This window comes from Fibroporia radiculosa (genome assembly GCF_000313525.1).
Source record: "Fibroporia radiculosa TFFH 294 genomic supercontigs, scaffold971, whole genome shotgun sequence".
Lineage (NCBI taxonomy): Eukaryota > Fungi > Basidiomycota > Agaricomycetes > Polyporales > Fibroporiaceae > Fibroporia > Fibroporia radiculosa.
This window is the reverse complement of record NW_012133250.1, coordinates 43106-54440: the sequence shown is the minus strand read 5'-3', so window position 1 is coordinate 54440 and position 11335 is coordinate 43106. Positions and strand designations below refer to the sequence as shown.

Here is an 11335-nt window from a genome sequence, read left to right as displayed (position 1 = left end):
GGACGAGGGGGTCACGGCCGATGCGGCTGCATCCACTCAGCCCAACGGCGAAGCCGACGTGGCAGGGGCTGATGCAGCTGCAGGGATCGGTGATAAAGCTAATTGTGCAAGCTCTCCGGGCGGCGGCGAGTTCGAAGAAAAGGTATTGGATTCCCTTCGTTTATACGATATACCAAGATCTAGCTGATTTGGTCTTAACCACAGAAAGCTCTCTCATTGATTCGACCGGGCCCCTCCCCTGGTGCTACGAGCTCGCTAACCACTTTGGCTGCGGATCGCACGTACGATTTTGGTCGGACGGTGTTCTTGAAGAATGTGGCATTTAAGACGTGTGTATATCTCGCATAAGGCGTGTAAGATTTCATTTCAAGCTGTTTACAGGCTACAGGCATTCGTATTCTACGCGTTCACTGGCGAGATCAATTTTTCGCCACTCAAGTCGCAGCTGAGGCAGCCTGGGCTTGTCCCCAACAGGAATACGTCTACGCCGCTGTCGTGCTCCCCAAAGTCGATGTATCGCCTAGCGGAGATGGTATATCTGATGTCCCATACCCTGCAGCTCTACTGACAGATGACCTGGCAGTATGGTCTGAAGGACCTTCAAAAGCTTGCATTAGATGACATCAAGTCAAAAATATCATCGAAGAATATCCTTGATGAGCTCTTCTCCACGTTTACTTCTTGGTGCGTTCCTTGCTCTCCTCGAATGTTCTCTTGATTGACGTCCATGTCACTCTCCAGGTACCCCGACGTCGAGAAAGTAGAGATTGTTTTTCTCACCAATGGGGATATCCCGTCAGACGTCGCTGCTGCGATGCCACGGCTCGTCGGGCGCATAGCGGCGAGTGGGGTGCCGCACGGCGGACATGTCATCGAGGCACTGTTGAAGGTACTCGTGACGAGCCACAATCGCAGCAGCACGTACGCCGCGTCGAATACATTACTCCAACAGGAGGTAAATGACGAGAAGGCTTTGCGATGTCGAGTGCAGCAAAAACTGAGTGATGCGAAGCGCTATCGTTCCGACAAGCATCGTGGAGGGCGCCGACATTGAGATACAATGTATAGAGAGGCTCGTCTATCATAGGTCGTGACTCATGTTAGCGGGCATGGGATCCGCCGGCCAAGCTTGGAGGAAATGGGTTTCCAGAGCACTGCAGAAGTACTGCGTGTATCTCCATCCGTCGAATCAGACGCATGTTGCGGGTACACTAGAAGGCGCCCTGGGACTGCGGGCTACAGCCGAGATCGATGAATACTCAGTGAACATCGAAACGAGCAACGTCGAGCCTGCAGCAAAGGCGTGTGGTGAACTAGAGCTGAACTTCCGACCATCCTGGGCGTCCGACGTACTGTGTGAAGCCCAAGTTGGCTCGATGACACAGATATGTCCGCTGCGGCTGCCTTCACAGATACGCGAGGACCAGGACGCCGTCCCAGATCCATCGAAAGGGGTCCTCAGCTTCAATAGTCGAGATTCCCAGTGCACGTCACATGGTACGCGCAATTAGCCCTAGCTCGTCCACCACGCGCAGTCCTACAAATTCATGCGGACACCTTTAATAGGTTTCCAACAAGAAGCCAAAGGCATTCGCTCACCACGTTCTCTCCGATCGTCGATTAGATGATGCCATACTGCGGCACGCCTGTTCAAGAGCGTTTATACACTCCTGCTCCTGCGTGGCACCGGAGTATCCTATGGCGAACGACGCTGGCGAAATCAGACCTGGGTGGGTGTGGGGGTCGAAGCATGCCGTGTGCCCATCCTGGAATTTTGATCGGATTTCGACGTCTCCGCGCGGAAACAGATCCTGCGCAAGCCTACAACATTCGCGAAGCGTGCATATCATAGTCTGTGCCACTCACCACTCTGCATATTCGCATCGTCCATTTATTGACCGCCGCATCAAACACCAGGCTTACACCACACCACGGGAAGTCTGCGTACGACGTTGCATTTCGAGCGAAGCAAATAGGCCGATTATATGCGAACGATCGACGCGACACAACGCCCACTGATCTAGTCAAATGATCAGGACTTGAATCAACTTTCCCCACCGCGGGGTCACCATCAAATGCGGATCATCCACAAAAAAAGAACGCTTGAACCAAGATGTGAGCAGAGGTACTAGCAACAGCGGCTTCCTGCACCTATTCAGCCTCTACGAACTCGTTTGAGTAGCAGGATGTTGGAAGCGCGAGCCAAAGTGCACGTGCGATAGACTAACGTACGCGCCCGTACCGCCTCGTCGACGCACTCGAATTCAAACATGAAACGATTTTGGGGGCCTTGACCCCCAACATATGGACAAGAAGCGGAAGCTTACGCACTCTGGATTATGATAATACAGCCATGTCGCGCACAGACATAGTGCACGCATGTGAGAGACGTCCTACATGAGAGCACTGAGAAGATAAGGAATGTTTGATTGCCGCCAGACCCTAATACAGGTATTAGCATCACTGTCGCTCGCCCTTCTGAGCTCCTCGACGGCTCCGTACGACTGCGAACAGCCTGGCCAGCAGCATCACCATGAAGCAAGCACTAGCAACTGGCCCACACAGCACCCATACAGCTACAAGCTGCAAGGACGAGGTTGGGGCGGGCGAGATGGACCGTAGCATTCCTAGAATATGCGGCAGGGACGGCAAGAGTGGTGGGCGAGATAGAGTAGACGAACAACGCTGGAAGAACTTTGGAGAGGAAACCCGAAAATCCCAGATGCGAGAGGCAATGGTGACAGCAGCCATCAAGAGGGACAGTGAAAAAGCACTTATCGTGGGGATGGCAAGCACGGGCCAGACCGCCCACAGCACGGACGTTGCGATATATGACATTCGAGAGGTTCAAGAACAAATCGCGGGTGGAAATATCACATTTGTCGGCACAACGCAAAGGACTACCGACTATCAAGGGTCAGTTATTTCTAGCAAAGGCCTCAGGAACGACACACCCGCTATGCCAGAACAGACTGACATCAGCGGTACTTCTGTTCCCAATGCACGGAACGACAGGCAAAGCCAAGATCAGGTGTGGATTGCAGAGGCCTCCAGTGGAAGCTGCTCGACCACCACAGAGGGGGGCATACTGGACGACAAGACGGCAATGGCGAGAGGGAATACAGAGACGAGGGAGACTTGGACTCCCGACAAAGATATCGATGAAGTACCTGGGCGATGGAGCAACGGCAGAACAATCTGCGAACCAGCAGGATTCGATCGAGGATCTAGCATGCCATCAATGGGGCTGAGAGCCGAACAGGACATGTATGAAGAAGACATCCTCACACAAGGGCGGAATATCGACGAATACTGGCCGAGTGCCAGTTTCGCAACACATTCACCCAGCATCTACACAACACGCATTTGGGATAACCCACAGCCAGGGATCGTTACAAGGCCACCGGCAGCGCGCAGACATACACGGAAGGACGGAACACGATTTGATGATCTAGAAGCTGCACGTAGTGACTTGCACGAGGGACATAAGATACAAACAACCAGGGTGACCAGAGAGCGCGCAATATCAATGGCGGCGACGACACAGCTAGATGGGGGATGGGTATGTCCGAATCCCGATATATGATATCAAATAGTCACTTACATGGTCAACAATGTCAGGTCACGATGTTCATGGCCGCTCCCGCCATTTTGATGCAGATGCCGAACCAGTCGCATTCTGGTGCTGTCGACATTGCATTCATCGGGAGTGTCGTGGGACTGGTGTTTGCCATGCCATGGAACAATGCACGAATGGAGACACTAACAGGCGTGATAATCTTGTGCCTAGCTTGGCTGTCGAATATGGTCGTCTTCATCACGGTCTGCGTAATAGTATGCGCCTGCGTACTATGCCGGTTAGCAGGAAAGACTCCCGACGATGTTTGTGGAATTGTCTGGACTGGGATGCGGTCGACGGTGGGCAGAAGGTGAGAGCGATTCCCCTCGTATGTGCAGACAATGACTCACGAAAAACCACAGATATAGCTTGGAGCGAGACGCTGTGTGAGGAAATTAACAAATATTCATTGTACAATTGTACGATAGTCGGGATACTCAACAGAACTGGGGCTCATGAAAGGAGATGACTTGTGAGCCATGACGGTAACCGCGACACGTATACAACCACGTTGCAATATGCGTCAGAAAGATACAAGAAAGTCTTGTAGCCCAGAAAAAGCTTGGTGCAGCGAGTGTCTGGAGAGTACATGGGAAGGCCAAGTATACCCTTGCCGAATATAAGGTCGATTAAAAGTGGTGAGTACAAGACGAGCAGGGGGAAACGGTGCGGCGACTTAGATCATATGAACTGGGGAAAAGTTGAACTCTTCAAACAGGGACATCCAACGGGATATCACCTCGCCAGTGCGCGCCACTATCGTCCCAATCCAGGCAAAAGATGCGACTCCCCGGTACGGAAACTCCCGTAGCTGTCACAATCTGCCTATAACAGGACAAACACCCCGGCGCCGTTGGCAGATCGGTATGATCCGTCCTTCAGAAGCACAGAGAAGCCCCTGCTGGGAACTGCCCGCTGCAATCGAACCAGGGACTATGATTGGTCAAGCCATCGCATTGGACGGGAGGTCAGGGTCGTGATAGGCTGAAGCCCTTTGAGTTCTGCGATTAGCCGGGTCTCGTGTGCGTCACGAGACCACAATTGCCATTGGCAGAGTCAGTGCGCGTCTTTGGCCACGTTTCAAGTGTTCCTACTTAGGGCTGCTCAATTGTGTTCGCTCGTTGCTCGCTCGTTTGCTGAGATACCAAAAAGAGTATACATTACAAATTCCGCTTCATGTCCGATACATTGCCCAATTGTAGACTCCCATGCTAGTCGGACTTGGAACACGTTCTTATCGTTTTCATTTATTTTTGCGGGAACAAAAAAAGGAGCTTCTGAGTGCGAAAACGAGGAACATGTTCTGACGAACGAGCTGCCTCGCAGCGGAGTTCAAAGGTCAGAACGGCTGGGCACGAGCCTACAACTGTTCGGTCAGCTCGCTCGCGGACTTTGCCGGGAGTTCTGCTCTTTTTGGTATCTCAACAAACGAGCGAGCACAATTGAGCAGCTACTACTGGCAACATTGTACGGGATGTGAACCAATAACTGTTAAGCCCGCTGCCACTGCAGCAACACCATGACCTATGTTCAAGTTGACACTTTTCGGCCTTGGGGCAACTTGCTTGCATTCTACATTGTGTTACAGTTACTAGCATAAAAAGACTATGCAAGACCATTCCCACTTAAGACTCCCCCACACGCATGATGGTATAGTCGCATTCACGATGCGCTCTGTTTGCATCCCCTTGTCTTTGCAGCCATCTACCTGGCCCCTTCCCTCGCTAGACTTCTCTTCTGTCTTTGCATCGATTTTTCTCATCACGCTTCAGCATCTCATAGTTCCAATTTGCTAACACTGACATTGTCGCTCACAATTTCAACGATGACGGATATACTCGCAAGGGTTACGGCACGCTCGCTATTCACGCGGTCGGCCGGAAAGCCGTCGCCAAAGGTGCAAGGAAGGTCATACCACAGAGGTTCTCTCAATCCTCATACAGCGTAAGGTTGAGGGTGAGCACATCGCACACAAGGCGGGGGGACAAGTCTGGCAGGCTCAAATTATCTCAGACTAGCGTGAAACTGTCGCAGAATTCGCCGCGCAGGTGACCTCCCACGTCTCTCCAGCCAGGACAAGAAAAGCACCTATTGGCCCGCGAGTTTTACAGCGGAATCGTTACTCGTACGCTTTCTGAAGGTCAGAACGCCATGAACCCGCCGCTGGATATGGACCGACTGGCGTCCACGTCGGAATCCTTAGCTAGCACAAGCTCCCCGGAAACCATGCGCCCCATTGGCGTCCGGTCAATCATACATCGGGACATGCACTACGACCTTGTAGTGCGCGTGGGGTAAACTGGAAGGCGGCCGGAAAGGGGCTAAAGAAGGCAGTGGGTATCGATATAAAGGTCTTACCCGCGCTCGCGAGTCGCGAGCTTGAGGACAAGCCTAACTCGTGGCTCGCGAAGTCTACGCGCAACTGATGCTTCCAAGATGAGTTGCTCGCGCGTGGCGCTGCTGTAGAAAGTGAGGGCATCAATTGAAGGAAGGTCGTGAACGGTGTCAAGAACGTCGCAGGTGGAGCCACGAAAGTACAACCTGCAGTCGTGCAACGCAAGCTCGACGGCAGATCGGTTGCGCCGGACTACGATGACTACCTCGTGGCTCGTGACGTCTTCGAGGTGCTGGGAGCGTAGACGTGAATGGCGGGCCGAGTGACTCATTAATTGCACACAGTATACGGAAGTTGATCGCATAGGCTCCACGAAATGGCGATGCGGTCGAATAGTTGGGAGCTGTGGGATATGTGTGGTCGTTAACTCCGGTTACTTTATAAGCTCTGTGATATAACTTACATATTCACGCGTAAGTCACTTTCTCCATAATCTGCCAACCATGTTGTGAGCTACTGATGACATTTTACTATGCAGCATCATCGCCGCTCGCGCATTTTCGGAAGCATGTACATCCCGACCCCATATTCTCAGATCATAATATAACATTGGTCGCGACCTACTAGGTCGTATAATATACAAAAAGTGGCAAGGTCAGATAACTAAATTAGACGAGAAGATCGATACCACCGTGTTCAGCTCCAGCTATTTTGATGCGTAGGAGCGGATGTAAGGTCGGATGAAAACGCGACAATACTGCGTGCTGAGTCTCCGCTGGACTGAGACCGCCACGATGTATCCAAACGATGCTGGAGAGCTGTGCGTAGTCCAACATCTCCATTAGACTGCCCCACGTCCTGTTTTGCAACTGACGTTTGGAGATTAACGGAATTTCGAAGGTCAGCTTCTTGAGTGTTCTGTGTTCTGTCAGCAGTTGAGAAAGCAGTGTTGGGACCCAAGACAACGCGAGCTCCTGGGAGCCATTGATGACCAGATGGAGCGAGTGCAGTGAAGTGTTCAACGAAAAATCGAGATGTTTCCTAATCTCTACGAAATTTTCGTGATGTCAAAAGTCATTGGCATACCTGGATACTGACGGTGCGTACCTGAGACTGGTCCCATTTGTTCGTCATACTTGAATCCGATCTTGAGCTCTTGGAGCGACGAGCCAAGGTGTTTGAATGCGGCACCCACCACTTGCACGTTTTCCAGCGGAAGATCGGTGAACGCTAGGCTGGTCAGCAAATTCTTGTCGCCAACTCTGACGAGCCAAGCTGCGATTTTGGACAAGCTGGTGCGGACGCCTCGACTGGCTTCGACCGAGGTCAACCGCAGTCTGGTCACCATCTGAGTGGGGCGTCCAAACACGTATTCATCCTCGTACTCCCAGTATATGAGATCAAGGTAAAGCATAGACGGGTTCACCATAAAAAGGAGGACGTCAAAGTGGTAAAAGAACGAGAACCGGCATTGTTTCATGTAAAAAGTCTCAATTTTCCCGTCATCGACCTGTGAAAACAGCCTGCGTAGCATATTGTAGAACAAGTCGTCGACCATGTGGCAGAAATCAAAGTTCTCGAAGGATAGGACTCGCAAGTTCCAGAGTCGCCCGATCGGTATAAGGTCCGGTTCAGAGATCCATGGTAGCCAGCCGTCCAGCTTCTCTAACCCAACAAGACGCAATTCTTGGATGTAATCTGTGACAGATTCGGTGGCGGGAGATACGCGGATTAGCTCGAGCTCGTCATTCAACAGGGCAGCAAAACGCAAGGCGTCATCTCGGCTGGACAGGGTCACAGAATAAGCAAAGTTTGGTTCATTTTGTATCCGATACGCCAGAATGTTTGGATCGTAGTTAGGTAAACCAATGACAAGCTGAGGGAGCCTTTGATCGAGGGCTGGCTGACGTGCTTGCATTTGAGGGAAGCCGTGTGGAGGACTGACCAGCCCGGATGACCGGTTCGTGGTCGGCGAATATTCCTAGGATGGGGTGCAGGAACGTTACCGACCCCAAAGCTAATTATATAGCCCAACCGGGGGCATAAGATAGCACTCACCACAGCTCGCTTTGAGATCTTCCACTCAGACGACGAACTAGTGGAGCGGTCGGCATTGTTACCAGTTGAAAGGTGGAAAAGTAGCCGAGTGGACGGCTAAAGCGTACGACATGGGGCGCGAAAGCGTCATAGTCAAAGCAAATTAGCCCTTACGCACCTCCCGTCAAGTCTATATCTAGATTTCGTTGGCTCATCAATCAATTGCAATGTCTGATTCCCATTTGTCAACATAGCGATATATCATGACTGGTGCTCACATAGACAGTTTGCTGGCACTGACCACCGAAAGATGGATATCATGATGCCACAGGAAGGACTCCGCCCTTTTGGCATTACCGTGACTGTCTGAGCGGCCTGAACACGCTAAAACAAAGCCTGAGCTTGCAGCTGGATCAGCTAACTTCGAGGACTACCACGGCACTGTACTGTGATCTGGGTTCAGACTCAGGGCATTCAGCGAGATTAGATGATCACGCTTACGATGACTTGTCACTGAAAATTTGTATCGAACTAGCAGTACGAAGCTTCGGCACGTCAGTGTTGCGAGACATACCACCCTCGTGCATACTTGGACGTAAGTTCGAGGTAACAGCACTAGATGCGGCAATGTACTTCAGTCAATCCAAAGCATCTACTACCGTTCACACAAAAAACAAAGAAACAAATCTAAAATTATACAACTAAAGACATGATATTACATCCCAAACACATGCAGATACAGCAGCTGCGAATACATACTATGCAGCCTGCAGCAGGGACAATACCATCCCACCAGTAAATTTATAGCAACAGGCAAGGGATGGTGTGCGCGATGACGAAGTCAACCAACTACTTCTTCAACGAGCCAATGACAGAGTCTGGTGCATATCTTGGGATGACCTGATATCATCATCAGCCCAAGTTTGTTCAAAGTACAAGACACACAAACCTTAGGATCATGCAGCATGTTGAACTCCTCTGTAGCGTCTCGACCGGCATAAAGCAAGATCGCCTTCTCCCCTCCTGGGTGATCGGGCAAGAAGCTAGTCACGTCCAACACCTGATTGTCAATGATTACCCAGACATCATCCTTCTTGTTGTGCTTTGCAACTTCCGCCGACGTGAAGGACCCAGACGCAGAACTCTTCGCACCAGTCTCTGCTTTCGACTCTGACGTGGTCGGCTGCATAAAGGCCTATCAGATAAAGGATCGTGACGCGTGACGGGCAATGGTTGCCTACCTTGGAGCTTGAATCCGCACCGAGGTGGCCAGCAACAACGCCCAAACGCCCTGCAGCCTTCTCCGCCAACGGACCAAGTCGTTGAAGCAGATACGACGCCGCAGAGTCTCCACTGACGCGCCCGAAGACAACACAACCCAAGAGCGAACTGCCGCCCAACCGGTTTGCACCGTGTACACCACCAGCGACTTCACCAGCAGCGAACAATCCGGGAATAGGTTTGCCTGACTTGGACAGCACACGGGATTCAGGATCGATCTCAAGACCGCCCATAGTATAGTGAAGGACAGGCGTCATAATAGCCACGTTGAAATAGTCATCCATAGTCCACTCGCCAGGTACAAAAAACTATGCAATGAGACCTTGAGTAAACTTGAGAACACAACATTGACATAACACATACCTTCTTCCCGAAGGGATCCTTCTTAGACTTCGCAACAGCGTTGTAGTCGTCGAAAGTTTTTTTCAACACCTCGGGCTTAAGACCCATATCTTTCGCAAGAGCAGCACCACTCTCATATCGCTTCATCAATCCACGACCGACATAGTGCTTGCAGTGCCACTCTATCTCCTTAGATGCTGTGCCATTGAGAATGAGGCGGACTGGATACTAAAAGCAGCGGCATAAGATAAAAGTCGAACAAACTGATCTAAAACTTACTTTGCCATTCTCCCAAATCTTGCCAGTGACGTAGTCGCGATGTTGCAACTCGTCAACGAACCGCTGCCCCTCGTTATCCAAAAGAAGACCACCCACACCGCGCAATGCCTCAGCCGCCAAAAACTTGACCTTCGCCTCGGGTTCATTAGGGTCAACCAGCCCAGTCGGATGTACCTGAACCTTCTCCAAGTCCACAGCATTTGCACCGATCGAAAGTGCCATCTTCTGGCCATCACCCGTGCAATGTTCGCCATTCGTGGTGGGTAGCTCGTAGTATTCGGGTCGGTACTTCTTCAAAAGAGAATCAGGTGTGAAATCCGCGGCATAGCCACCGGTAGCGAGAATGACGGGCCCATACGCGGTCTCGGTCTTGCCATTATGCACATACTCGACGCCAATGATAGCATCACCATCCTGAATAAGTTTGACAACACGAGCCTTCTTCTTAACCGTTACGCGGTCGGGAATGGATTGGGCGAGATCCTCAAGACGTTCCATTTGCGCATAGGTGATGACCTGGCAAAACAATCGGTATCCAGAAGAAAATCTTTTCTGATGTGCCTACCATTCCAGGAAATTGTGCATTTCCTCTGTGCGTACGAGGCTGAGAGTGACCACCAAGACGCGCAACCTTGGAAAGGTCCAGACCAAACTTGTCTTGTAACCAGTTGACAGCATCACCCGAGCGGCCAGTCAAAACTCCGATGAGATCGTCTCGTGCGAGTTCGCGAGCCTGCGACACTTCAATTAGTACTCAGTAGTTCGAGAACCAACAACACATACAGAGCGCTTGGTATCCTCGAAGAATATTTTGGCGTTGTCCGGAATGCCAGCTTCCTGTTGAGTTTGCGTACCGGCACCATTGATACCTGACGTGGCCTTAGTGGAGTTACCACCCATGAACCTACAGCCGAATGCCGTCAGTGATACATCATGACTGAAGATCCTGGAGCAGCAGGTGTGCACTTTGCCTCCGTGAGAGCTGAATCAACAGCCATATTCGCATGTCATTACGGAGAGGAGTGGCAACGCCCCGCGGCGTCCCGTACCTCCATAGCCGACGTCCTCGCGAGCCGCCCCGCTGAAACGCATTCCAGCAACGCCTCCCCGCCTCAGCAAGCAACACGGATGTCCGCCCTTTCCGTGCACAACCAGCACACGCTCCCCAAGCCGAGACAATGAGCAGAAGACTTACGGTTGCTTGTCAAGCATGAGCACATTGGCCCCCCGCTCGAGGAGTGTGTGCGCAGCCGAGAGACCGGCGAGACCACCACCGACGACAATAACTTGGGCCATGATAAACGTAAAGAGGTATGGAGGGAAGAGAACGAGGAAACTAGACGGAGTGATCTCTCTTATAGCGAGGCGCCGTCACGAGGGGCTTCCGATGCCATGTGAATTCCGCTTTGCCCGCTCTGCCTCCGGTGGCCGAGCCCGCGGGC

General features: G+C 51.7%; 3 protein-coding genes across 3 annotated transcripts; 1 reads left to right on the top strand and 2 right to left on the bottom strand.

Moving 5' to 3' along the window:
- Window positions 1-2533: 2533 nt before the first annotated feature.
- FIBRA_01880 (uncharacterized protein) lies at window positions 2534-6045 on the top strand (the record flags this gene model as incomplete). The annotated part of the gene is made up of 5 exons (XM_012323749.1): window positions 2534-3562; window positions 3622-3822; window positions 5402-5575; window positions 5638-5744; window positions 5904-6045. The coding sequence occupies 5 exons, from the start codon at window positions 2534-2536 to the stop codon at window positions 6043-6045; spliced, it is 1653 nt and encodes a 550-aa protein (XP_012179139.1).
- Window positions 6046-6622: 577 nt separating this feature from the next.
- On the bottom strand, window positions 6623-7872 carry FIBRA_01879 (uncharacterized protein; the record flags this gene model as incomplete). Its single annotated transcript, XM_012323748.1, has 2 exons — window positions 6623-7002; window positions 7062-7872. 2 exons carry the CDS (start codon window positions 7870-7872, stop codon window positions 6623-6625), a joined length of 1191 nt encoding a protein of 396 aa, XP_012179138.1.
- A 968-nt stretch (window positions 7873-8840) lies between these two features.
- FIBRA_01878 (uncharacterized protein) lies at window positions 8841-11189 on the bottom strand (the record flags this gene model as incomplete). The annotated part of the gene is made up of 8 exons (XM_012323747.1): window positions 8841-8891; window positions 8941-9174; window positions 9233-9580; window positions 9636-9842; window positions 9894-10409; window positions 10459-10626; window positions 10677-10797; window positions 11089-11189. 8 exons carry the CDS (start codon window positions 11187-11189, stop codon window positions 8841-8843), a joined length of 1746 nt encoding a protein of 581 aa, XP_012179137.1.
- Between the last annotated feature and the right edge of the window lie 146 nt (window positions 11190-11335).